The 26,751-nt window shown below is 37.6% G+C and overlaps 2 protein-coding genes across 2 annotated transcripts; one reads left to right on the top strand and one right to left on the bottom strand.

Moving 5' to 3' along the window:
- Positions 1-851: 851 nt before the first annotated feature.
- Positions 852-15,477, top strand: nostrin (nitric oxide synthase trafficking). The gene is made up of 16 exons (XM_034187082.1): positions 852-1,056; positions 1,233-1,318; positions 1,711-1,794; positions 1,976-2,038; positions 2,136-2,217; positions 2,303-2,365; positions 5,329-5,427; positions 5,518-5,643; positions 8,507-8,605; positions 8,699-8,824; positions 9,268-9,376; positions 13,203-13,291; positions 13,363-13,488; positions 14,763-14,985; positions 15,087-15,179; positions 15,262-15,477. Exons 1-16 carry the CDS (start codon positions 1,030-1,032, stop codon positions 15,396-15,398), a joined length of 1,632 nt encoding a protein of 543 aa, XP_034042973.1. The 5' UTR covers positions 852-1,029; the 3' UTR covers positions 15,399-15,477.
- Positions 15,478-17,678: 2,201 nt separating this feature from the next.
- Positions 17,679-26,149, bottom strand: spc25 (SPC25 component of NDC80 kinetochore complex). Its single transcript, XM_034187091.1, has 7 exons — positions 26,015-26,149; positions 23,398-23,563; positions 21,162-21,227; positions 20,495-20,641; positions 20,274-20,399; positions 18,145-18,243; positions 17,679-17,995 (listed from the first exon to the last, which is right to left on the bottom strand). The coding sequence occupies exons 2-7, from the start codon at positions 23,546-23,548 to the stop codon at positions 17,871-17,873; spliced, it is 714 nt and encodes a 237-aa protein (XP_034042982.1). The 5' UTR covers positions 23,549-23,563; positions 26,015-26,149; the 3' UTR covers positions 17,679-17,870.
- Between the last annotated feature and the right edge of the window lie 602 nt (positions 26,150-26,751).

Below are 26,751 nucleotides of genomic sequence, written 5' to 3'. Positions count from 1 at the left end.
AAACAGCTGACTGATAACTCTCTTCCTGTCACTTTCCTTTTTTTAACTGCCTTGTTTAGAAACACTAAGCATTCAACAGCTTCTAAAAATGTTCCAACCTAATTTCAACAGTTGTGGGACTTCAGTGACAGGGTGACACTGTCATTTGAATTAGGGATGTTGCGTTTCTGTACAATTCCTAAATGACCGTTCTTCCCATTGTAAACTGCTACATTACACTGGATAATCTTACTTACTTATTAACAGCAAATAGTAGAACATCCACCCGTGTAGTATACAAATAATGAATGTTTATGAGTGCAATGGTAAGAATTCAAATTTCAAGGATCTATTTGGGTGTTATATAATATACAGATAATGAATGCTTATTCAAAAGAATATTTCATGAGGTGAACTATGAAATGTTCCATTCAATGAGGCACAGCCAAGTTGAATGGAACATTTCATCTTTCACTGAATGAAATATTCTTTATATTGCACGAATGAAAAAACCTTCATTATTTGTTTTATATAACACCTAAAATAGATCCTTGTCATTTGATATTTTAACACAGTTAAAGCTTAACTCACTGTTACTGTTTATTACTGCATTAAAGAACACCATTAATACTACTACTACTACTAATAATAATAATAATAATACTAATAATAATAAACAGTTAACTCCTAATTCACTGTTTGTAAATGCATTATTAATGCTTATGACATTAAACTAAAATGAACACAATAAATAACTACTAAACACATTAGTTAAATTTGAATGAACCGTTAGTAAAGTCTTAATACTCCATAACTACCATCAGCTAATGTACCACTATTGTAAAGTGTTAGAGTATGAATACAGCTGTTTTGTATTGTGGCGCCCAGTGGATCATCCCGTTTGTGTGTGTAGTTTGCCGCTCTCACACAGTGGAATTTTCCTTTGTATTGTACACCGACAACAGCTCAGGTGATTTCCACCTGAGTGACTTTGGGAGGAGGTGGTCAAAGTTCCAAGTCTAAAGTCAACAAACTGCCAGAGACGTTAAAATGAAGAACCCGATCAGCACCTGCTCCGTGAGTATTTCTTTTTAAAATGTGTGGAATTTAAATTACAAGATACAAAAAAGTATAAAAATATTTGGTATATCTTTTAAAGGTTCTGTCAAAATGTAATAACTATTAGTTTTGTATTTGTTTGAATTCAGTTGTTACAGGAAGTTATTGTCTTATGCAATTATTCTGTTTTTCAGTATAACCAACTGTACCAAAATGTTAAATGTTTTTCAAAAACTGGAGAGAACTTCTGCAAAGAACTCTTGACAGTTTTCCAACAAAGGTAGGCTTCATATTTTTAGTAAATTACAGAAAGACTTTTAAGATACACTAACACTGTGCAACATAGTGAGCCTTAGTAAGTAAAGTATAATTCCTTCGGCTGCTCCCTTGTTTTCGCTCGGATCTGAGGTGGATCTGCATGTTAAATTGGCAGACGTTTTACCCCGGATGCCCTTCCTGACTCAAACCTACATTACATGGAGGAATGTGGCAGGGGGAGGATTTGAACCATGAACCTACCGCATTGAAACCAAGCACACTAACCACTAACTTAAAAACAATACTGGTAATCCTGTCTATGCCACATTTACTCACAAGCTGATATGCTTTGAGAAGTGATTTTTTTTTTTTTTTGAATGGCCGCATGAGTTATTGTTTGACTGTCTGCTGTAGGGCCGAGCTGGAGTTCACATACTCCAAAGGATTGCAAAAGCTGGCTGGAAAAATCATCAAAGTGTCGAAGGGAATGTCAAACTAGTAAGGGACACACTGCATTGGATTTTATGGCTTTTTGTCTTCTGTGGGAATGCATGCATTGGGACTTGGATAAATAATGGTAGAATGGGAAGTAACAGGCAGTATGCAGGTTAGATGTGATGAAAACAGACGAGCTCATCCACCAACAGCTCTAACCTTTTCATGCTGGCTCCCTGCACAGTTCCACCTACAGAACATGGTGTCATGTGTCAGACGAAATGTATTCCAGAGCAGATGCCCACAGGTAAGTTTTGACCTCAGTTCACTTCATAACAGTGCAGCATTGGGAGAGTTTTATATTGGACAGAGTTAAGTTAAAAACTCTGACTATGTTATTTTAGAACACTGGGAAATGCTTTACAGCAAGAAGCCATTCAGGAGTTACGCCAAGTTTTAGATGAGCACAATAAGAGGAAGAGACCAGTATGTAATGTTTAATTTTTAAATCAGTTCCTCTTCCCTTTATAGGCTTATTGTTGCTCTACAATAATAATCTGTCTTTTAACAGCTCGACGGCACTGTCGAAAGAAGTGGGAAACTTGTTATTGCCAACTGGAATGACCAACTCAAGGTAACGCTTCTCAGAATCACTTTTTAGAAAATCGTATAGCCGAACATCAGCTTTGTGTCATGACAAACACTGCCGTAAAAGTCCATATATAAAGGGCGGTCTATACGTATTTGGACAGTGACCTTTTGTGTGTGTGTAATTTTGCCTCAGTAGACAAACACATACATGCAAATAATGAAGATGCACTTGTAGTGTATATTTTCAACTTTAACTCGAGGGTTTAACTGCAGTGTTGCATTAAACATTTAGTAATTACTATTAATTTTCATGCACAGTTCCTCCATTTTCAGAAACCACAAGAAACTGGACAAACAAAATATAATAATTATTGTGAATACAACGCTTCACTTTTACAACTAGTTAGACAAGTCAGGGGATGGATGCATAAACATTTCCAAGCCACAAAAAATGTATTGAATCTAATTTACCTCATTCACTAATAAACACAAATAGTGTGGTACTGTTAAATACTGATAATGCATGTGAAATAGGCAGTTCTAAAGAAAAAAAATGACTGACCATGCCAGAAGACAAGTGAGGGAAGCCACTAAGATACCCAGACAACTCTGAAGGAGGTATAGACTTCTGTAGTACAGCCTGTTGTGTCCCCAGTTATATGGCTTTATATGGGAGTGGAGTAGAGAAGAATTATCTTCAAAACAAGATGCGATATTTCAGTTACACATTGCCAGAAGGCACATGGGTGATCTGAGCCTAGTTTTGATCCATTTTCTTGTGCAAAAATCCTTTGTTGTTCCACTTCACTGTGAAGTCTCACAGTGCACAGTAAATTTTTCATAGAGGCAAAATTACAAAAATATGGTCAACAGACCCTGAAGTCCTTTGGACAAAAAGTAATTTTGACCAAATATGGGAAAAGTGCATAAATGATGCAGTGGGCTTGAGACCAGATGATCCTTGGTTCAAACCCCCATCAAACCAGAAAATCACTAAGGGCCCCTGGGCAAGGTCCTTAATCCGCAAGTTGCTTCCAGTGTGCAGTGAGCGCCTTGCATGGCAGCACCCTGACATCAGGGTGTGTGTGATTGTGAGGCATCATTGTATAGTGCGTTGTGCTTCTGAATGAGATGGAAAAGTGCTGTATAAATGCAGTCATTTATCATTTTGATGCAAGATCAAAGAAAAAATTTTGTGTAGGTAGACACTGATTCAAGAAATCTATATGCAGATCTATAGAAAAAGATATTTTTCATCAATAAATTGAAAAGTGTGCAAAATGTCATTTTTGGCCCTTTAGGATGGCCCATAGAATGATTCAAGGACAATGACATTTTCTTGTCTGTAGGCAGCCTCACAAGTAATGTTGCATGTATTGAACAGTTTTTTTCTGTTATAAATCAGTGTGAAAAATAGTTTTTTTTTTCTTTTTGCCTTTCTTGAGGGCCCACAAGGATCCCATTTGAAAATCCAATTTATCATGACCAGACACAAATAGTATGGTACTATTAAATATTGATAAATACTGACAATCCTTGGAGGGCTCTCCAAGGATTGTCAGAAAAATTAAAATGGTTTATCAGAAAATTACAGCACATGTACCACATCTAAATCTTGATGGCACACAGTAAATTTTGTTGAGTAAAATATACTTTGCCGAGATAACATTTGGTCCCAGTCTAAATAGACTAAAATGCACTCTATTATAGAGTGAAAGCAGCTCTACCGGTGTTGCAGACCGAACGGTCTGCCCCTAAAAACTGGCCTGCCCTGTCTCCACTGCGCATGAGTCATTTACAACCACAGCAGCACCTCTGAGACAGAGTCTCTTCACCCAAAGCAATCAAATGGATTAATAGGATTATTAACCATCAGTTGACAAGGTAAAACCTCTTAAATCATTCTAAAGTCAGTTTTAAGCAGAAATGAGGCTGTTTTAAGCAGAAACGAGGCCATAATTAGTGATGTTTTGACGGACGCGCAGTGAACACAACAGCTAGCAGCCAGTGTAGGCTTTTATTCTGAAATAATGCTGAATTTATGTGGAAATGTCGCTGAGATAGATGACGACTGGAGTGCAGTTTTAAGCAGAAACGAGGTGATAATCCGTGAACTGCAGCTAATGACGCATGCGCATTGAAGGCAGGGCGGACCAATTTTTTAGGGGGACCGTTTGGTCGGCGACACCGTCTGGTCAATTCAAGTGGTTCTTCTCCAACAAGAGTTGATTTTACACTGTGCTGAGTTGATTTTGCCCTGTGGTAGAGTATATTTAACCAAATGTTATCCCAGCAGAGTAAATTTTACTCAAAATTTACTGTGCATTAGGCATTGAGGGACTAAAATTTGTGTCACTGTCTAAATACGTATGGATCTGACTGTTTAATGGATTACAAATGCTTGCACCTGTTATGATCTGCTACAAGCCTGTCAACGCTCTGTGATGCCAAGTTATCACAGTGGTATATTATAACATCTTATCAGTATTCCATTACAGTCACGGTGGCATGAGTCAGAACCACACTATTCTTTACGGTTACTGAAATAAAATCATCATATTCATAAGGCTTTATGACCATTCATATAAAATGATTATGACTGTAAGAGAAGTGGATAGAAGTTGCAAACTTTCAAATTTCCACTAACAGCAAACACATCAACTTGTTGCAAGGTGCAGTCAGAGAAAAGCTTTTAAACCAGAGTCTAAAGGTCTTCGTGATATCATAAAGCTGCCCGAGATGAAACTCAGATTTTTGATGTTTGTGACTCCGTCTTAAAATACCTGCAAAGAGATGAGGGGTAAATCCATTTCATGTTACAGAAACGCTCTCTGCACCCTATCACTAGCTTTATCTAAAATCCACAAACTTCTTCTGGTCGGTCTTCTCTCCAATTCTCCATCAGCACACTGAGAAAACACATCTGTTCTGCTCTTTCTCAGCATGCAGATGGATAAATGTTGACTATAATACATGTGTTAACTTGCTTTTTTTTGTCTCAATAAGATGAAGAAGAAGCTGACCGGAATAACTAAAGAGCATGAGGCTCTGTTCAACTTTGTTGAGCAAAACAAACCAATTTGCACAGAGAAAGAAAAACAAAAGGTACATTATTACTGCACTCTTCATCACTGCGTGTCCTCTGTATCAGTCATGATCTGTGTGAGAAAGCAGTTGTTATTTTTCGGACTGCAGATGCTTAACAGGCTGACAAAATCAGCAGAAATGCAGGCACGAGTGGATGAGGAGTACTTTGACATCAACATGGAAGGTCACCAGATGAGACTCAAGTGGGAAAACACACTGAAAAGCTGCTTCCAGGTGAAATGCTCAAACTGCTGGCATTCAGCTGTTCTTGTTTTTCTGTGTTTCTGTCACTGTCTTGCTCACAGATTTTAGGTAAGTATTACTTACACACTGTGCATTTTAGCAGACACAAGCCATGAAAAAGGTGCTTTCAGTTTTGCTGCTTCAGAGTTGTTGCATATTTGATACACCTAATTAATTGTCTTAGATCTTCATACAAAATGTAACATAAAAATTAAGACAAGCTGAGTAAACATAAAATGCAATTTTGTAATGTCTTTTGAAACTTAAAAGGAGAATCATTTAAGATTTAGGGCTTTTTTTTTTGTATTCTGGACACAAAACAGAGAGATGGGAGAAATAAGTAATAGTCTCATTTTGGTTTCACAGACTTCATACTTGTCTAACAGAAATAAATTAAATATTTTTGAGATCTCCTTTGTAACCCCCCCCCCCCCCCCCAATCTATCTGAAAATTGTCATTGTTTATTAAATCTAAAATATTAAAACTTCATGATATGATTGCGTTTAAAACTGCAATTAATGTATAAAGTTAAAAATAAGCAACTGCCCCTCAGAATTCAAGAATTTTTTTAAAGCGAGTGGGAAAATATCATTTAAGGTGCTTGTATCATTTTAAAATTGCTGGTGCTAGGACAACCAGGAAAGGCTTTTGTGTTTCTACTTGTGGCCCTAAAATATGGAATAATCTGTTGAAGGAACTCAAGCAATGTCCAAATGTCAATCAGTTTAAACGCCAATATAAGGAACTGATGTTTTCTGAATATGTGAAAATTGTCTAAATTCTCTGAAAATTCAATTTATGGTTGAAGGACTATATAGCTGTTGGTTAAAGTATGGACAATTAAGTTATTAATTTTGTATTTTTTTATTATGCAATGTGTGCTGTTGGTGTGGATATGATGAGGAATTTGAGTTTATTGATTATTTTAAGATGTCTGTGTTTGCTGTTCTGCTCACTTTGCTTTATTTTGTTTTGGTTTTGCTGTGATAACTAAAAGTTGCTGAAGTAAAAGGGGTAGGTGTATATAAGCTTTGCTTCTACCTACACCGTTTCGGTTGCATGGGTTGACTGGCTGAGAAATCACTTTTGTTTAGTTTTATTTGGTTTTGTTTTATTTTATTGCAAAGGGCCGAATAAACTTGAACTTGAAAATAGAAATGAATTTTGTCAGTAATACTAGGGGAGCTATGACCACTACCTTTGCACCCCCCCCCCGAGGACTAAACCAAACCAACTTTTTTAGCTCACTTAGATGACCCCAAAACACAATCAGGATGTTCCCAAAATAAAAACTGGCCTCAAGCCAGTTATCCAAGATGGCATCCAAGATGGCCATCAAAATAGGGTTTTTCACTAAAAAAAAAAAAAACCTTTAAACAACATATAAACAACTTAAATATCACAGAGATTCAATGGGAAGACCATTGCAGGTCACAGCAAACTCATTTGTTCCTAAATTCATTCATGGGTTTAAGATTCAAAATGGCCATCAATAGACCCTTATCATTCAATCTCTGTGATATTTAAGTTGTTTACATGTTGTTTAAAGGTGTTTTAGTGAACCCCTATTTTGATGGCCATCTTGGATAACTGGCTTGAGGCCAGTTTTCATTTTGGGGAAAATCCTGATTGTGTTTTGGGGCCTTCTAAGGAACCTAAAAAAGTTGGTTTGGTTTAGTCCTGGGGGGGGGGGGGGGCAAATGTAATGGTCGTAGCTCCCCTAGTATAGTGGCCAGCCTACAAAAACTCACTAAAAAGTACATCAGCAAATAATAATAATAAAAAATAAATAAATAAATCACAAAACAATCCAGCTGTTCATCTTGAAGAACACCAGACCTTATGAATCCACCATTACAAAGGACTGGGCAAAAATGTCCTCTGAAATGGGAGGTCAGTGCAAATTAGAGCAAACATAAAGGTGTGCTTCATATGATGAGCCTTAGCATCTTGGGATAATTTCCTGTGGACTGATGAGTCATTTAGACCCCATTACATGTGGTGTGACATTCAACAATGGCATTGTGTGTCAAACAGCACCAGTGTGGCCTAGAGATGCTTTGCTGATTCAGAACAACTCCGCATAATGACACAACCAAGAATTCTGCTTCTAGCAGAATATTCTGTAATATCGAGTCATCTAGCTGTGATCTGAAGCTCAAGAGCACAGCCAAACAAAAAGAGTTGTGGATTCATCAAATTTTTTCAAAGCCTGATGCAGGATTGACATAAACCACTATCGTAAAAATAATTAGACCTTGGATGTGAATATGAGTCTCACCTGTTAAAAAATGCCTCTTGAGGAAAAACCCATATATGTTGCAATGGAGTAAAAGTCTCACCTGTTCAAAAAGTCACCTTTTTCTGTATTATCAGATCTTTAATTTCGGATTTTTGTACAGTGTTGTATTGTTTTTTATTGGCATTTGTCCTTTTATTATTAGAGTTTATTTTGTTTAGTGCTTTAATTCCTGGGAAAGTCCAATATAAATAGTCATTTTTATTATTATTAATAACAAATGTGTGATTTATATATATATATATATATATATATATATATATATATATATATATATATATATATATATATATATATGAGGTGCAATGGATTATGAGTTGCAAGACCTCCCAACTAGTAAAATAATAATAATAAATTCAACTTATACTCTGGAAAATACAGTAATTCCCCCAGAATGATTTCTCATAAACTAAGCAATCATCAAATAAGTGCAGCACTCAGAGGCTTGATTTCTAACAAAGTTTTAATACTGTTGGGGTTGTAACAAGCAAACTTGTCCTTTAACAGACTAAATGTGCTGGTTCTGGATTTGTATTTTCTTCTGAATGTTTCAGATCATACAGGAACTGGAGAAACAGAGAATTGAAATCCTATGTAACATTTTGAATAGATACAACCTCCATATGTCCAGTTTTGGACAGACTGTCGTACATGTAAGACATTCTAACCTCAGCTCACGTACATGCATCTACATTACAGTCCATGGTGATTATTTTGCTGAATTAATATCTTACTGTCACTTTCAGGGCCAAAAGCAGCTAGAGCAATCTGTTCAAAGAGTGGACATGGACAAAGACTTACAAATGTTGGTTGAGGAAAACAGTATTACAACCGAAGATAACAAAGCAGAGTTTTTGATGGCTGATTATTTTGTAAGTCTATCATTTTGCTCTTTGAAGTTGTTTTTGCATTTTCGAAGGAAGAGTCCTCAATGAGTCACTTATCACTTCCAACCTGTAATCATTGCCCAACATCCTCTAAACAGAGTGTCATTGTATGTATACTTAAACTGTGCTTTACTTTCAGTACACATATTAGAACTTTTAAATTGTTTTTGTGCCATCTCTGTTCAATTCTATAAAAATGGGATTTTGAAGGGTTTAACTAATTAAATCAATGCTCTACAGCATATGTGAATGAGCACAGTAAAGTACTATAGCCACAAATGCACATTTACAAATAATTTCATCCAGAGTTTGGACTAAAATTCTAAAATATAGCAGAAGCTTTCGCACCATATAATACAATGGAAGATGATCAATGCTACTGGTGTAATGTTCAGTTTACCATCTTCCTGCTATTTGTTCTACATCAGGAGGAAGACAGCAAGTCACTGATGGAAAGAGACAGAAGAAGACAAGCTATTAAGCACAAACTCCAACGTCTGGAAGACAGCATTGCAAAAACACAAAAAGACTGTGAAGGCAAGTGGCTCAATTACATTATGTGCTCAAAAATCTATCAATTATAATTTCCAAAGTTTTCTCAGTAAATATATTTCCAAAGGTGCTATTAACATCAAAATTTCACCAGATGTCAGTAACAACCCATGTAATCCACACACACAAAGAAACCAAAACAGACATAAGTACAAAAATTACATCTTGTGTAATAATGTGAAATGACAGGGAAGGTGAAAGGGAGGTGCAAAAAGGCATGGAAAGCCAACACAGCAGCTGAAATCTAGTCATTAGAAAGCAATCCTGCCCCTTGTCAGTGAAAATATCAGCTGGTTCAGTCCCAACTGATCGCCTATAAAAAGGTATCTTATTACTAAGGCGTCACACAAGAAATATCTCATGATGTGTAAAAGCAAAGAGCTCTCTCAAGATCTTTGCATCCTTATGGTTGCAAAACATACTGATAGGATTGGTTACAGAAGGATTTCTAAACTTCTGAATGTCCCAGGTAGCATTGTTGGGGCCATAATCTGAAAGTGGAAAGAACATCATTTCACCATAAACCAGCCACAACAAGGTACTTCTCTCAAGATTTCTGACAGAGGAGTGAAAAGAATTATTAGAAGAGGTGACCAAGAGGCAAAGACCACTTCTAGAGAGTAACTGAACAATTGTTTCAAAAAAATAGATACAGTAGTGTTCAGAATAATAGTAGTACTATGCGACTAAAAAGATTAATCCAGGTTTTGAGTATATTTCTTATTGTTACATGGGAAACAAGGTACCAGTAGATTCAGTAGATTCTCACAAATCCAACAAGACCAAGCATTCATGTTATGCACACTCTTAAAGCTATGAAATTGGGCTATTATTTAAAAAAGTAGAAAAGGGGGTGTTCACAATAATAGTAGTGTGGCATTCAGTCAGTGAGTTCGTCAATTTTGTGGAACAAACAGGTGTGAATCAGGGGTCCCCTATGTAGGGATGATGCCAGCACCTGTTGAACATTCTTTTCTCTTTGAAAGCCTGAGGAAAATGGGGCTTCCAAGACATTGTTCAGAAGAACAACGTAGTTTGATTAAAAAGTTGACTGGAGGGGAAAACTTATATGCAGGTGCATAAAATTATAGGCTGTTCATCTACAATGATCTCCAATGCTTTAAAATGGACAAAAAAAAAAACAGACGAGTGGAAGAAAACAGAAAACAACCACCAAAATAGATAGAGGAATAACCAGAATGGCAAAGGCTCATCCATTGATCAGCTCCAGAATGATCAAAGACAGTCTGGAGTTACCTGTAAGTGCTGTGACAGTTAGAAGACGCCTGTGTGAAGCTAATTTATTTGCAAGAATCCCCCGCAAAGTCCCTCTGTTAAATAAAAGACGTGCAGAAGAGGTTACAATTTGCCAAAGAACACATCAACTGGCCTAAAGAGAAATGGAGGAATATTTTGTGGACTGATGAGAGTAAAATTGTTCTTTTTGAGTCCAAGAGCTGCAGACAGTTTGTGAGATGACCCCCAAACTCTGAATTCAAGCCACAGTTCACAGTGAAGACAATGAAGCATGGTGGTGCAAGCATCATGATATGGGCATGTTTCTCCTACTATGGTGTTGGGCCTATATATCGCATACCAGGTATCATGGATCAGTTTGGATATGTCAAAATACTTGAAGAGGTCATGTTGCCTTATGCTGAAGAGGACATGCCCTTGAAATGGGTGTTTCAACAAGACAGTGACCCCAAGCACACTAGTAACCGAGCAAAATCATGGTTCCAAACCAACAAAATTAATGCCTCACAGATGTGAAGAAATCATGAAAAACTGTGGTTATACAACTAAATACTAGTTTAGTGATTCACAGGATTGCTAAAAAAGCAGTTTGAACATAATAAATAGCTTTGAGTTTGTAACGTCAACAGCGGATGCTACTATTATTGTGAACACCCCTTTTTCTTACTAATAGCCCAATTTCATAGCCTTCAGAGTGTGCATATCATAAATGCTTGGTCCTGTTGGATTTGTGAGAATCTACTGGTACCTTGTTTCCCATGTAACAATAAGAAATATACTCAAAACCTGGATTAATCTTTTTAGTCACATAGCACTACTATTATTCTGACCATTATTCTATACCAGAGAAGACTTCCTGAAGAAAAAGCATGTTGAAGCTCATTTAAAGTTTGATGCACAACATGTAGACAAACCTGTGAAATGGGAGCCTGAAATGGGAGAATATAACCCGTTTGCCCGTTGAAGGGCCCAGGGTCAAGCATCAGACCACCCCTTTTTGAAGAAAGTTAGTTAAATGCCCACCTGAAATTTAATTGGTAAGGTTAGACCTTACTTGTGTGCCTTGTGGCAGCTTTGTTGTGATTTGGTGCTATATAAATGAAATAATTTGAAATTGAATTGAAATTGCATGGAATGCATTTAACTACAAGGAAAGGACAAAAAAGTGAGTTATTTGTGATATTTTTATTTGTTATTAAATCAGACATTTTTATTAAAATTAACATTCCAATGTACATGATACTGGCTGTGCTCGTGCATCGGCCCACCCCTTCTTCAAGAAAAATTTTGCATCGAGAGCCCTGGACCCTCTGATGGGAGAACGGGCTAGTGTGGTCAGATAAGACCAAAATTGAACTATTTGAATGCCATAATACACACCATATTTGGAGGTCAAATGGCACTGCACATCACCCCAAAAACACCATACCAACAATGAAGTTTGGAGGTAGGAACACCATGGTGTGGGGCTGTTTTTCAGCAGACTGCACTGGCAAACTTCATATAATTGAAGGATGAATGGAAAAATGCATCAAGACATTCTTGATAAAATCTGCTGCCATCTACCAGGATGAGGAAGATGGAACAAGGGAGGACATTTCAGCAAGACCATGATGCCAAACACACAGCCAAAGAAACTCTCATTTGCTTTCAGAGAATGAAAATAAAGCTGCTAGACTAGCCCAGCAAAGCAGCTGACTTGAACCCATAGAAAACCTTCATAACTTGAAGAATGGGCCAAAGTCACACCTGAGCAATGCATGTGACTAGTTTCTTCATACAGGAGGCATCTTGAAGTTGTCATTACCAACAAAGGCTTTTGTACAAAGTATTAAATAAATTTCAGAAAGCGTGTTCAGTAATTTTTCCGTGTCATTCTATTTTATTACGCATAACTTTATTTCTGTACTTATTTGTTTTGGTTTCTTTGTATGTGTGGATTACTTGCGTTGTTACCGACATCTGCTGAAAATTTCATGTCGGTAGCATCTTTAGAAATGTATTTACTGAGAAAAATGGTGACGTGTTCAATACATATTTTACCCGCTGCATTTGTTAATGCAGCTCATCAGCACAAACAACAAAACAAAAATTACAAGTTAATTTGTTCTACAGATGTCACGAGAACCGATGCTATGGTACTAAGTCAATACCAAATTCTGAAAATGTGGTAGTTTCGTCGATGCTGAGTTTTTCTGTAACTACCACTAAATTACAAGCATGGGAAAAAGAACCATTACTGCGGCAGAAAAAGCTCCACTTCAACTCGTTAGCAAGAGCTGGACACAGTACTTTCTGTTCAAAGCAGCAGAGAAATAATAACTGATTCAAAAAAGTCATTTGCAAATACTCCATGATGAATTTGAGAGCTAATCACGTGGAGGATGGATTCCAGATCTGAAGAGAAGTTTCAGTTCACTACATTTTTTTAACCATAGTATCAAATTTGGTACTGATAATCATGTAATTTGACTGGTATTGTTATCAACTACATTTCTGGTATTGTGACACTACTTTGTTCTCATCAGAAATACCTGTAAATCGTTTATTGCAGGGCTTGAAAAACTAATGAAAACATACTCTGAAAATCCATCGTTTTCAAATCAAAAGAACCTCGAGGAAACTGAACAGCAGCTTGATGAGGTAAGTTGTGCACAAATGAATGTGTTTAAATAAATCAGTTTCAACCTACCAATTTTTTTTCTTCACTGCAGAATACCCTAAAACTGGATCTCCTTGAGGCCACTCACTACAAACTCTCTCTATCACTGTCTGAATTAGAGGGGAAGCCCAAGTCCTGTCACAGATTCAGCGACAACATTACGAAATGGAAAGATAAGGTAAGATTACAAAAGCACAAGGTACTACCAGGAACTTTTCAAGTACCACTGTGATTTACACTTAAAAGAGCTGCTAGTTACTGGTCAAATTTTCCCCTCATTTTTCAACACAAATTTATGTTTTGGAATAATACAATTTCCAGAATGCAAATTTGTGAAATAATTTCAAGTCGATGAATCATGTCTCAAAGAGCTTGTACCATATTGATACAGTTTGTTGCCTTTTCTGTTCAGTAAGTTGTTTAATGGCTGGAAACAATGTGTCTTTTTACATAATTTTGTGTCTGCTTATGACTCTATAACTGGTCTGGAGAGATCTTATGTCTGCTTAATCAGCAAATATGATCTTACAAGTTCCACACAGCTGTTTCTGTACCATCAGAGAGTAGCCTCAATCATTTAGCTCCACCCTTTAGCCCCACCATCTGACGTGAGGGTCTGGATCCACCACAGACTGTGGTATCAATGTTTATCGACTGACAAAGCCATGGATTTCTAAACCTGAACTTCAGGCATGAATTGATTGGCTAAAAGCACATATCTCATCATTGCGCCAGAGTTGTCGCACAAGCATGGCAGATCTGAAGATTATTTTGATGTAGGAAAAGCAAGACGTCATCAAAAAATGCCACATAAACAAAAACAAAAAGAACCCAAATTCCTTCAGTTCCAAGTGGGTCATTGTTTCTGGTAGACTGCAGCACCCTCTGGTGGTCACAATCGAAAGGCATGTTTGTTATCACTGTTGTGTCTGACGTGTTGTGGAGGTGTCAGTCAGAGGGGATGTTGACCACAGAGGGACTAAAAGAAGTCCAAAGAAACTAAAATGTTCTTGTTTTCTTCATTGTGTTGTGTTTTTCACTTGTGCTGTTAAAAATTACATCTTTAAGATATCAAATAGTTTTACAGGTCATTCTGAGGTCACCCATCAATAAATTAGATAAAAACTCATCATATCTGTACTAAATTACATAGTTTTGGTCAAATATACTGACTGTAGTTAGACTGTGTAAGAGCTTACAAACATTCAAACACATACATTCACTGTTTAATTAGAATCAGGACATTGTGGTGCTCTGCTGAGATGATGAGAGTAGCAGGTAAAACAGCAGCAACCCCAAAAAGGTACCTTGCTGTATTAAAGGAGCTGAACTTTAGGTGCTGAAGGATTGAGGCTGAAATATCACACATCTTATTTCATAGTTTATTCAGCATCAATCAATGCTAACCCCTTTTTATTTTTTTTTTAATCTTTTTTTTTTTTTTTGTCAAAGGACGGTGCGCACAGTGTGGTTCAACTGACTCGTCCTGTCAAAATCAAGAAGACACCCTTCAGATCTCGTCAATCACTGAGGGCTTCCATCATTTACAAAGGACCTGCTCAGGCTGCCAGACAGGTGGAGCCTTCAGTCACACCAAAATATGAAAGTGCAGCTGTACAATGTGACAGCACCATGAACAGAATACTGCCTCAAACTGGTGATGATCAAGGACAAGGTACCACATTTCCAGAGCATTTATTGAATGTATTTCTCTAACCATCACAATTGGCATTCAGTCATGACTTTAAAGGAATAAAAACTGACCTCACTGAACAGATCCAACCAAAGCGGAATGGTGCTGTATTGGACAATGCAAAGCCCTCTATAATTATGCATCTGAACAAACTGACGAGCTGAACTTGAAAGAAGGTAAGTAGCAATTCATCTAAATTTAAAAGAATTACAGCTCCATAAGTAAGAAAATGACACCCAATGGAATTATGTTTCACAGGGGACCTTCTAGATATCTACAGAAAAGAAGAAAATGGTTGGTGGTTTGGCGCCCTTAATGGCCAGATGGGACATTTTCCATCAACCTACATTGAAGAGCTACCAGTGTTCAGCAGTGTGAAGTCATCTGATGCCTGATCTGCCAGATTTCACAGCAAAAAAAAAAAAAAAAAAAAAACTCTCACCAAGAATCAATGCTTAACATTTACTCTTAAAAACTGACAGTTGCAAATACATATAATTACAAATATAAATCAAGTTTATGTGTATATACTGACCCATCTGTTTAGAAAATATAACAATTAAGATGGATAGTTGTAATAGTACATGTTTTCTGTCAATAATTTGGAAGTTATATTCTCCCAAATGCCAACTATTAGAATGTTGCCGTGATATCCATCCAAAAATGTTGTTTCACACAGACATTGAACCTGAATTGTCACATCTAAATTATGTTTTTGTTTAGAAAGAAGGGAACCAACAGATCTATTCCAGAGTAACAATGTCCAATGCAATGATTACGTTTACCAAACAGAGGAGGGGATTAAAGATATCTATGGGGAATATATGAATGTGGAGCCACTCTATCGTGGGCTTTTAATCAATAAGTCACAGTAATGAATAAAAGTAAAACCCTCTCTATAGAAGCCACAATACCTATTTTCAGCTGGGTAAAATAAGACAATACAGCTTCCAGGAAGTGAACAATCAGCTACTTAGCCACTGACGCACCTGCTTTTAATTATGCTCAATGGATTCACTGTCAAACATTGATACTTAAATCTGTAGAGCAGGTGCCCACTGAGTGATGAATAAAGGCTGTTCTTAAAATACTCGTGTTGCAAAAATAAAAGCCACAAAATAAAAGGTTTGCTAAATAACCAGATTTAAAAAAAAAAATCTGAAAAAGATTTGGATCAGCCTTCGAATTTAATCAGCTTTGTCCTAATGTAAATGCCATGTTTTCTGAAGCTAGCGTGTACAGTGCGTTCACAGTGGTTTACTTTTTCCGCATTTTGTTATGTCAGTCTTATTCAAAAATGAATGAAATTCATTTTTTCCCCTCAAACTTCTTTGAGATTTTTGCAAGTTTATTAAAAAAAACAAAAACAAAAAAACAAGAAATCACGTATACATAAGTATTCACAGCCTTAGCCATGAAGCTCAAAATTGAACTCAGCTGCATCTTGTTTCCACTGATCATCCTTGAGTTGTTTCTACAGCTTAACTGGAGTCCACCTTGGGTAAATTCAGTTGGTTGAACATGATTTGGAAAGGCACACCCCTGTCTACATATAAGGTCCCATAGTTGACAGTGCATGTCAGAGCACAAACCAAGCATGAAGTCAAAGGACTTGTCTGTAGACCTCTGAGACAGGATTGTTTCGAGGCACAAATCTGGGGAAGGGTACAGAAACATTTCTGCTGCTTTGAAGGTCCCAATGAGCACAGTGTCCTCCATCATCCATAAATGGAAGAAGTCACATGTCTAAACTGAGTGATCTGAGAAGAAGGGCCTTCGTCATGGAGGTGGCCAAGAACCCAATGTTCACGCCGTCAGAGCTCCAGCATTCCTCTGTGGAGAAAGGAGAACCTTCCAGAAGGACAACCATCTCTGCAGCAATGCATCAATCAGGCCTGTATGGTAGTGGCCAGACGGAAGCCACTCCTTAGTAAAACACAAGGCAACCTGCCTGGAGTTTGCCAAAAGACACCTGAAGGACTCTCAGACCATGAGGAACAAAATTTTCTGGTCTGATGAGACAAAGATTGAACTCTTTGGCGTGAATGCCAGGCATCATGTTTGAAGGAAACAAGGCACCATCCATACAGTGAAGCATGGTGGTGGCAGCATCATGCTGTGGGGATGTCTTTCAGCAGCAGGAACTGGGAGACTAGTCAGGATTGAGGGAAAGATGAATGCAGCAATGTACAGAGACATCCTGGATGAAAACCTGCTCCAGAGTGCTCTTGATATTAGACTGAGGTGAAGGTTCATGCTTCAGCAGGACAATGACCCTAAGCACGCAGCCAAGATATCAAAGGAGTGACTTCATGACAACTCTGTGAATGTCCTTGAGTGGTCCAGCCAGAGTCCAAATCTGAAACCGATTACACATCTCTGGAGAGATCTGAAAATGGCTGTGCACCAACTCTCCCCATCCAATCTGATGAAATTTGAGAGGTGCTGCAAAGAGGAATGAGCAAAACTGTCCAAAGATAGGTGCGGCAAGTTTGTGGCATCATATTCAAGAAGACTTGAGGCTGTAATTGCTGTCAAAGGTGCAACAACAAAGTCTTGAGCAAAGGATGTGAATACTTACGTACATGTGATTTCTTAGTTTTTAATTTTTTAAATAAATATGCACCAAAAAATAAATAAATTAAAAAAATAAAAAATAAACTTTTTAATGATGTCATTATGGGGTGTTGTGAGCAGAGCATTGAGGGGAAAAAGTGAATTTACTCAATTTAGGGATAAGGCTGTAACATAACAAAATGTGGAAAAAGTGAAGCACTGTGAATACTTTCTGAATGCACCATAGGTAAAGAGACTAACAGAATACAGGGGTGATAACAGATCTTCTGTTCTACTCTACAGGTGTAACTTCAGCAGCGCACCTGTGAGATAAACTCCTTCCTCACATTAACCAGGAAGGCTGCCAGGTTATTAGTCTCCATGAGGTGCTTTTCCAACTCCTGCAGGCATTCAAGCTCAGGATCACTGGACATAACTGCACAATAAAAATAAGAGTAGTTCAAACATGTATGTTGTCAATAATAATTCTTGCATACTACTAAAGTTGGCATTGTGGTAACAACTTAATTACACTGCACAAATCTTCATTAGAATATTAAAGATGTACACTATGTGCGCGCTTACTCTGGTATGATCTGTCCTCTTTGATACCCATCATGACAACATAGGCACAATCTTCATCCGCAGGATTGATGTTTCGAAAAACAAACTGCAGCTTTTCACCTTCATAATAAAAAGGAAAAAACAATTGTGTTGTAAATTTGTACTCACTATATCCATTATTTACCTTAACTGAGGGAAGCAAAGGTGTTCATTATGTTGTATTAATAGTGTTAGTGTTAATAGTTTGGTGTTAAACAAAACATAAAACGCTGAGGGCATGAGATGGTGAAAGCCTCACAGGATGATAGTAAACTTGGAAGCTGGCAAAGGTACTCCCAACTCAAACAGAAACTTCAGGCTAAGGGCCCCGTTGCACTACAGCACGAGTGCTGTAAGAATCACACGAAATGGAAAAACAAACAGAATTCGAGCCAATGCCGTACAAATACCTAGAACTTGGTACGGAGCCGGCTTGAATTATATCACAGTGACAGCCCGGTCAGCCAGCTCTGAGATGCACTGACTCACTGTGCAGCTCACCTGATGGGGCTGTTACAGATACATGGTCATGCCCTCCCATTAGGTATATAATGTATGTCAAGTATGATCATCAGCTGTAACATAATGTGCAGCTGTGCGGCACCTTGCACCACGGCAAGTCAAAGGCTCTACGCAGTGTGCCACTTATGCCCATGATGTGCATATTACAGATCCATTATTAGTCAACCTCGTGTCAAAGGATTTATCTGTATTATCATGTTATCATGGCTGTTAGACCCCGTCCAGACGGCTGTAGTGTGCATCAGCTAGAAACGTGAGCATGGCCAAACTCCAAAGATTGTATCAAGGTCAAAATTAAAATCTTAAAACTTTGTCAGATATGTTTTGGAGCTACCTAATAGCTGCCTTAAATTTCAGCTCAATAGCTTTAAAAACTGCTGACCAATGGCTGTAGTTGGCATTTTCAATATGGCCGCCATGGCTCGGAATGCCTCAAGCAAACTATGGTATCCGCATGAGTATGGTATCCTCATGACGTTTCAGCTTCATTGGTTTAGTGGTTTCTGAAAATAAGATGTTTAAAGTGACAAATGGAAAAGTGGGTTTGATCACAGTCCAGGGGTCACATCAAGGTCAAAATCCAAAATTTCACAAAGCCTGTCAGATATGTTTTTAGGATTGCTGATTGCTCCCCATGCAGCACATTTCAGCTCAATTGCTGCATAAGTGGCTGAGAAATGGCTATACGAGATTTTCAAGATTGACGCCATGGTGGTCATATGTGAAATCAGATCAGAACATCATGGGTAGGAACATGCAGGTCAAGTTTCAGCTTCATTGGTCCAGCAATTTCAGAGAAGAAGCTGTTTACACACACCAACGCTGGCAGACAGACAACCCACGGCATAAGCTCACCAGACCTTCGGTCAGGCTGAGCTAAAAATGGCAATGATTCCAAACATTTTAGCAACCTTTGTGAAAAAGAAATTTAACTGAGGCTTGATATTTTACAGTTTAAATATGATTTATATTTTACAAACAATTATAACTATAACAACCACCAATCAACATACATTATACTGTTGTCAACACTGTTTTGACTCAGACTGGCAGTCGCCATGTTGCCCAATCTTTCAGCATTTCCCAAAAATTGAGTTCCTGTCCATTTTGGGTCTGCCTAGCTGGCAGCATAGTGACCTCTTGTATCTTGTTACTGTAAAAAACACACCGACTGAAAATGAATGGCAGCTGTTTATGTCGCCTGTCTCTTGTAGCTAATGTGACCAAGGGGTGATGGGTTTCCAGCCATCCTTGTTGCCTTTCATAGCCACTTTGGACAAATTTCTGCTGGATGAACTATGTAATGACACAATTTCCACCAGAAAATGTGTGTTTGTTTGTGTGTGTGTGTGTGTGTGTGTGGTGTGTGGTGGTGGTGGGTTTGTTTGTTTTTTTGCATTATTCATTTGGTAAAAGTTTTCATATGTGAAAAAAATAATGCTAATACCAATACTTTAGTGAAAGGCTCATATATGACAATATCACTGGCCAACCGATATATCGCTAGGGCTCTAAATCAAACTACGTAGCATAGTGTAGAACAATCATAATACAGCTAGAAATCACTTGGCATGTTGTGCTTGTAATACCTTGATGAAGTTGGCTTTTGTCACGGATGGTTCTTATTTCCAACCCCAAGTGATCCTGAAAGATGAGCCGGGCTTTCTGGAGATTCTTCAGTCTGCCTTTGTTTGCTTTATGCTTAACCTCAATTACTGAGAAAACAAAATGTGCAGTTATTACTGCCAGTTACAGTACACTAATAACACAAAACAGCCTCTGCGAAAAACGTTTTCCAACATCAACTTACGCTCTTTTCTCTTGGCCTGTTCATCTCTGAGTTTTTCGATCTTCTGGATAATGTCACCTTTCTGCAGATCCTTCTGCTGAATCTCAGAAATCACTTCAGAAATTGTGTGGCGTTTCTCCTTAAATGACGTATTCTTCAATTCCAAGTCTTGGGGACAATCATTGCATCATTACAAGTAGGTCTCATATAAACAATTAAGCTTCAAACACTGACAACATAATGTCCTTTCATTAAAAACACAATTATGCACAAAGAGTGTACCACATAATGGGCATTAATTGTGCACAAGACTGTGCAAGCACAAAGAAAAAATCATGAATTATGTAGTGTCACACATCTACATACAAGCCTGCTTCCATACAGAACATCAATAATGGGCAATTCTGGAGAAATCAGATTACATTCAGTGACAACATTTATGAAAACTCATGGGGAAAGCTTGAGTAAATAAATAGAATTACTTCAACAATATCCATGCATGGTAACCACTAGAAGATAAACAGGAGGGAATGCCAAGATGCTAATCACTGTTGGTCAACCAAGTAGAATATTTCACCAGTAAATGCTAGCACAAGCTAAATTGCATACTTCAGATATGCCAATCTATCTGCTATACACAAATATAAGAAGTTACAAATTTGCACTTTGTGGCCTGACAGTCGCTCACCTTTTTTGTACACCTGTATAGTCTCAAAGAGCATCTCGTCATCCTTGCATTTCTTCAAACACGTATCTACATCAAAAAAGAAAAGGAGAGCAGGAATCAAACAAGTAAAAGTTATGTTAAGACGGCCAGACACTACACTGTACGATGTGACCGTGCCTCGTCAACGCAACACAGTACCGTATCAACCCAAAGCAGAAGCATAGAAGAAATACAGAACACAGCGCACACATTAGAGTGTGTGCGCTCCCACCTGTGATTGATGCAGAGCTCTTGATGCAAAGCTCTGCTGTGAGAGAGAAATAAATATGTAATAAGGCCACGCTTTATTGAGCATGAAACATTTTTCTGTGTGCACAAACTACTTCCCATGCTTGATTAATTCATGCGCACACAAGTGGCAGCAGGTGCTGTGCCAAACTGCCAACTAAAAATAACACTCTGCATGACTGAAGTCATAATTATTTGTTCATGTGGATGTCTTTCCTCACTCTTCTACTCTTCTCCTTCTTGCACAGTCACTCAATTTTTGAGAACTGGCTACTCCACACAGATTTACCATAGTGTAACAATACTGTTTGTATTTTTTCATAATTGATGTAAATAAAGTCCAAGACATATTTAGTGACTTGGAAATGTTCATGTATCCATCCCCTGACTCATCTCAAGAAAACTGCCCATACAACTGATTATTTACACCTCCCTGACTAAGGCCCTTCCCCCGATCGCGCAGTTTAGATGGGCAGCCAGTCCTGCTTGATCCAAATGTTGCATTTATGGATGCTGGAGGCCACTGTGCTAAATGGGACCTTCAAAACAGCAGAAATGTTTCTGTACCCTTCCCCAGATTTGTGCCTGGAAACAATTCTGTCTCAGAGGCCTACAGGCAGTTCCTTTGACTTCATGCTTGGTTTGTGCTCTGACATGCACTGTCAACTGTGGGACCTTATATGTAGACAGGCGTGTGCCTTTCCAAATCATGTCCAATCAACTGAATTTACCCCAGGGATGATCAGTGGAAACAGGATGCGCCTGAGCTCAATTTTGAGCTTCATGGCAAAAGCTGTGAATGTACATGTGATTTTTTTTAGTTTTTATTATTTTTAATAAATTTGCAAAAATCTACAAAAAACAACTTTTTTCACATTGTCGTTATGGTGTATTGTGTGTAGAATTTTGAGGAATTTATTTTTTATTTCATTCATTTTGGAATAAGGCTGTTAAAAAAAAAATGTGGAAAAAGTGAAGTGCTGTGAATACTTTCTGGATGCACTGTAACATTCCTCTAAGTCAAAATGCAGTGAGCGGAAATGTCACAGCTTCACACTGGTGAAAGGTATTGCTTAGTTTAAAAACATAATACACCTTTACGCCAGCCATGTTCATTTTAAATTTTTCTCATTTATATTTTAAAAAAAACAGGTGTTTTCTGTCAGTGAACCGATGAGATCTAATTCTTTATCTTGATTTTCCAATATATATATATATATATATATATATATATATATATATATATATATATATATATATATATATATATATATATATATATATATATATATATATATATATAAAGATTGCAAACATACCATATACAAAAAGTAAATAATTTGTTTAAAAGTAATTAAAACACCATTTGTTACTCTCAAAAGTCATGACAAAGAATGCTATGACTATAGTTATTATGATGTTAAGTTGGATAAAGCAGATGAGCACAGAATGAATACCACACAACAGAAACAGATAAGTAGATTTTCACAGAATTTGGTAGGAATATTGCACTTTTCTGTCCTTATTGTCAAAATGTCTTGTCCTGTCATCACCGAGGGAAGGTGAGAAATGAAATTTTGATTCCTTGTATGTCTAGTACATGTGAAGAATTGACAATAAAGCCGACTTTGATATTCCTTCAGTAACTGTGTCCAGATGATTAACTTTTGAACCCAATCAGTGAAACGACAAGGTCAAGCTGTCCAATTTTCATAATATCTCTTACAATAAGGGTAGAGAGGCCATACATATCTTACATGAATCTTCTAATCATTTGTGATTATGTGCTATAAGTGGGTCACAGTTCAAAAAGCCCATTTATTATGTCAGTGCCATGCACTGCCCCTCCACTGCCGGTTATTTGGATTTGTAGGTCCATTTGTCAATGATACACTGATAATTTGTACTTTTTTGAGGCCACGTGTTGTGAAATAAAGTACAACATACACACAGAATAAATGATTCATACCGAGCGCAGACTTGACAAACTGTTTGTGGGCCTGACATAACTCAGCAGTGGTGTCGAATATCTCCCCATATGTCTTCAGGTGTTTAGTGTGACTCTCCTCCATGTCACTGGCGAACCTGTTACCCATGTTTGGATCAGTAACGGACATCATGGTCTTCTTAGAAGTCTGCAAATGAAAACAACAGAAAAATTGGAGAGATGTTAAAATCAATCTGTATAATGGATTTATGTTCAGGAGAGCAGAAAAATTTCAAGTCATCACTCACTCATTTTCAACTGCGTACTTCAATTAAGGATCATAGGAGGCTGAAGCCTATCCCAGTAGTCATAGGGCCAGAGGCAGTGCTCACCCTGGACAGGACGCTAGTCTGTCACAGGGCCGCATATAGAGAAACAAACACATTCACACCCGCACGCACACCTACAGGCAATTTAAAGTTTCCAGTTCACCTAACCTGTATGTCTTTAGATGTGGGAGGAAGCCGGAGCACCCGGCGGGAATCCATGCAAACACAGAGAGAAAATGCAAACTCCACACAAAAAGGCCACAGGTGTGAATCAATCCTATGACCTTGTTGTGGGGCAACAGTGCTAACCATTAAGCCACTGTGCTGCCCAAATTTCAAGTCATTCATAAAAACCCAACAAGTTGTCTTATACGCTCCATTTTAAACCGATTTTGTGTTTTTCATACATTTCATTACAGACAGTTCTGTTGTGTATTTGTTTTGTTTATTCATATGGCGTGTCACCCATTCACTCATCTTCAACTGCTTACTCCAATTAAGGGTCACGGGGGCTGGAGCCATCCCAGCAGTCATAGGGCATGAGACAGGGTACACCCTGGACAAGATGCTTGTCTGTCACAGGGCCACATATAAACAAACACATTCACAGCTGCAGACACACCTAAGGACAATTTCAAGTTTCCAATTCACCAATTCACCTAAACTACATGTCTTTGGATGAGGGAGGAGCCAGAGCACCCAGAGAGAACCCACGCAAACACACGGAGAACATGCAAGCTCCACACAGAAAGGCCACAGGTGGGAATCGATCACATGGCTTTCTTGCTGTGAGGCAACAGTGCTAACCACTAAGCCAATGTGCTGCCATATAGGGTGTCACACAAACAAAAACATGCATAATAATAATAATAATAATAATAATAATAATAATAATAATAATAATAATAAGAGTACACTGAAAAATTACATGTACATAGGTCCATATCTGGGCAATTACAAACTTATACTGAGAAGTTCATATGGAATATCTGTAACCAGTGGGCCCTAATCCTGGAACTATATTTTAAACTGATACCAAGAACAGCACATAATGGGATTCACAGACTTGTCAAGATGTTGCATGACCCGATATACCAAATTCCTGATCACAGCCTGACAACACTGTATATCAAAGACTGTGCAGAGTATACTTGTGCTCTCATATTTGGAAAATCCAATAAATTATTTAACAATATTATGTTATGACACATACAGTTTGCTTATAGATAAGTTCTTGTAGTTCCACCAAAGTTGCACCACAGAGCAGAATGTATAAAACAAGATAACACATATGAAATTTGCATAGAATCATATTCCCTTGAGCATATAGCTGCCTGCATTGTCCGGCGACATCAAGGTCATCACTTAGGTCATTACTGATTACGTGTCCGAGGTATCTACATGAGTCAGCTTTGTTTAGCACTTCACCATTCAGTTGAAACACCGGTGAATCTACCCCTTTTGGATAGCTGGCCCTAAAGGATATTATAGCACTCTTCTTGGGGTTGTATAGTACATAGTGGTTGTCACCAAACAGCTCACATACTTTCAACAGTTTGTTGAGCCCTGTCACTGAGGGTGCAATTAACATCAGGTCATCTGCATACATAATGTGGTTAATTAGTATGCCACTATAATAGCAGCCAAGATGACAAATATTTAGCCTGTGGCTCAGGTCAGCCATGTAGACATTAAATAACTGAGGGAACAAAACGCCACCCTGTCTGACACCATTAGATAACTTTAAAGAACTATGAGAGATCATTCCCACACCTGATTTTCTGGTTAGCATACCATACGACCAGTAATCTGGCAATATAATCAGGAACTCCTCTCCTGATGAGAGCTTTATATAATACTGAGTGATTTACCCTATCGAAAGCTTTTGCTAGCATCTAGAAAACATGCAAACATATTACCATTAAGTACTCCGTAAGCATCTATTATTTCTTTCATCACATATATATGACAGTATTAAAAAAAGTCAGGTTAGCACATTAAAGCACAAAAAAAATGCTTATTTCCAATGCAGTCTTTAGTAAAGCATAAATATTTTAATAAATATTTATATATCATTGCTTTAAATGAATTAAGCTCACGACTGTCTTAATGTCAGCTGGTTTTCAGTAACAGAGAGCAAAATGATTGAAGCTACTTTAACAACGAACTAAAGCTGTTGTTAAATACGAAGTTAATTGTTTTTATTTTAACCTTCCACGTTAGCTAGCTACAAAACGCTAGCTGTTAGCCAAAGTAAACCCATAATTGACGTACACTGTCGACCAAAACATTATTTTTTAGTTGATATAGCTTTTGAAAACAATACTTACGTATCATTCGAGAAGCCTCCTTAGCTACTTTTGTGGATTTTTGATTGTTATGTTCAAAAAATCCGCGGGTTGGCACACAGGAAGACAACAAACAGACTCAATCCGCGTTGCCAGAACTCGCTACAAAAACAAGCGACTAGTTTTATCAAATCTTTACCACATTATTTGTTTGATCATATGTTATGGAGTTATGTGGTAAAAACATCAAGAATTGTGACAAAAAGGTCAATTTCAGTTTGTTTCAACTTGACTAGTGACAACTTGACTTGTGATTGCACACCTAATAACATTTTGTTATTATGTTATTATTATTATTATTATTATTATTATTATTATTATTATTATTATTATTATTATGTTATTTTGTTAGAAGTTTGTCTCTGGAATCGTCTGCCTTTTCATATTGCAGTTGCACCAAGCGTGTGCTGTTGAGGTGTGCTTCATTTACAAATTGTATTCTTTTTATTCACTCTATGAAATATATGTAAACGGTATATTTATCATTTTAAAGGACTGTTCTACTAAGTATACTTCTAAGAGTACGCTAGTAAATATGCATTTGACAGCTAGCATATGTGCTTCAAAAATATAACGAAAATTGAGTATTATTTTGTCGTTTTGTTCTGAATCATGTCGTTGTTCACAATTGTCCGACACTAAAGCTCCGATTCTTGTTCCGAAATGTTGATCGTGAAGCATTGTGTCGAACATTTGGTTCTTCCGGTGAAAGCTGCCGG

Source organism: Thalassophryne amazonica, chromosome 14 (assembly GCF_902500255.1).
Source record: "Thalassophryne amazonica chromosome 14, fThaAma1.1, whole genome shotgun sequence".
NCBI classification, from domain to species: domain Eukaryota; kingdom Metazoa; phylum Chordata; class Actinopteri; order Batrachoidiformes; family Batrachoididae; genus Thalassophryne; species Thalassophryne amazonica.
Note: the sequence above shows the minus strand (reverse complement) of the source record. Positions and strands in the feature narration are given on the sequence as shown.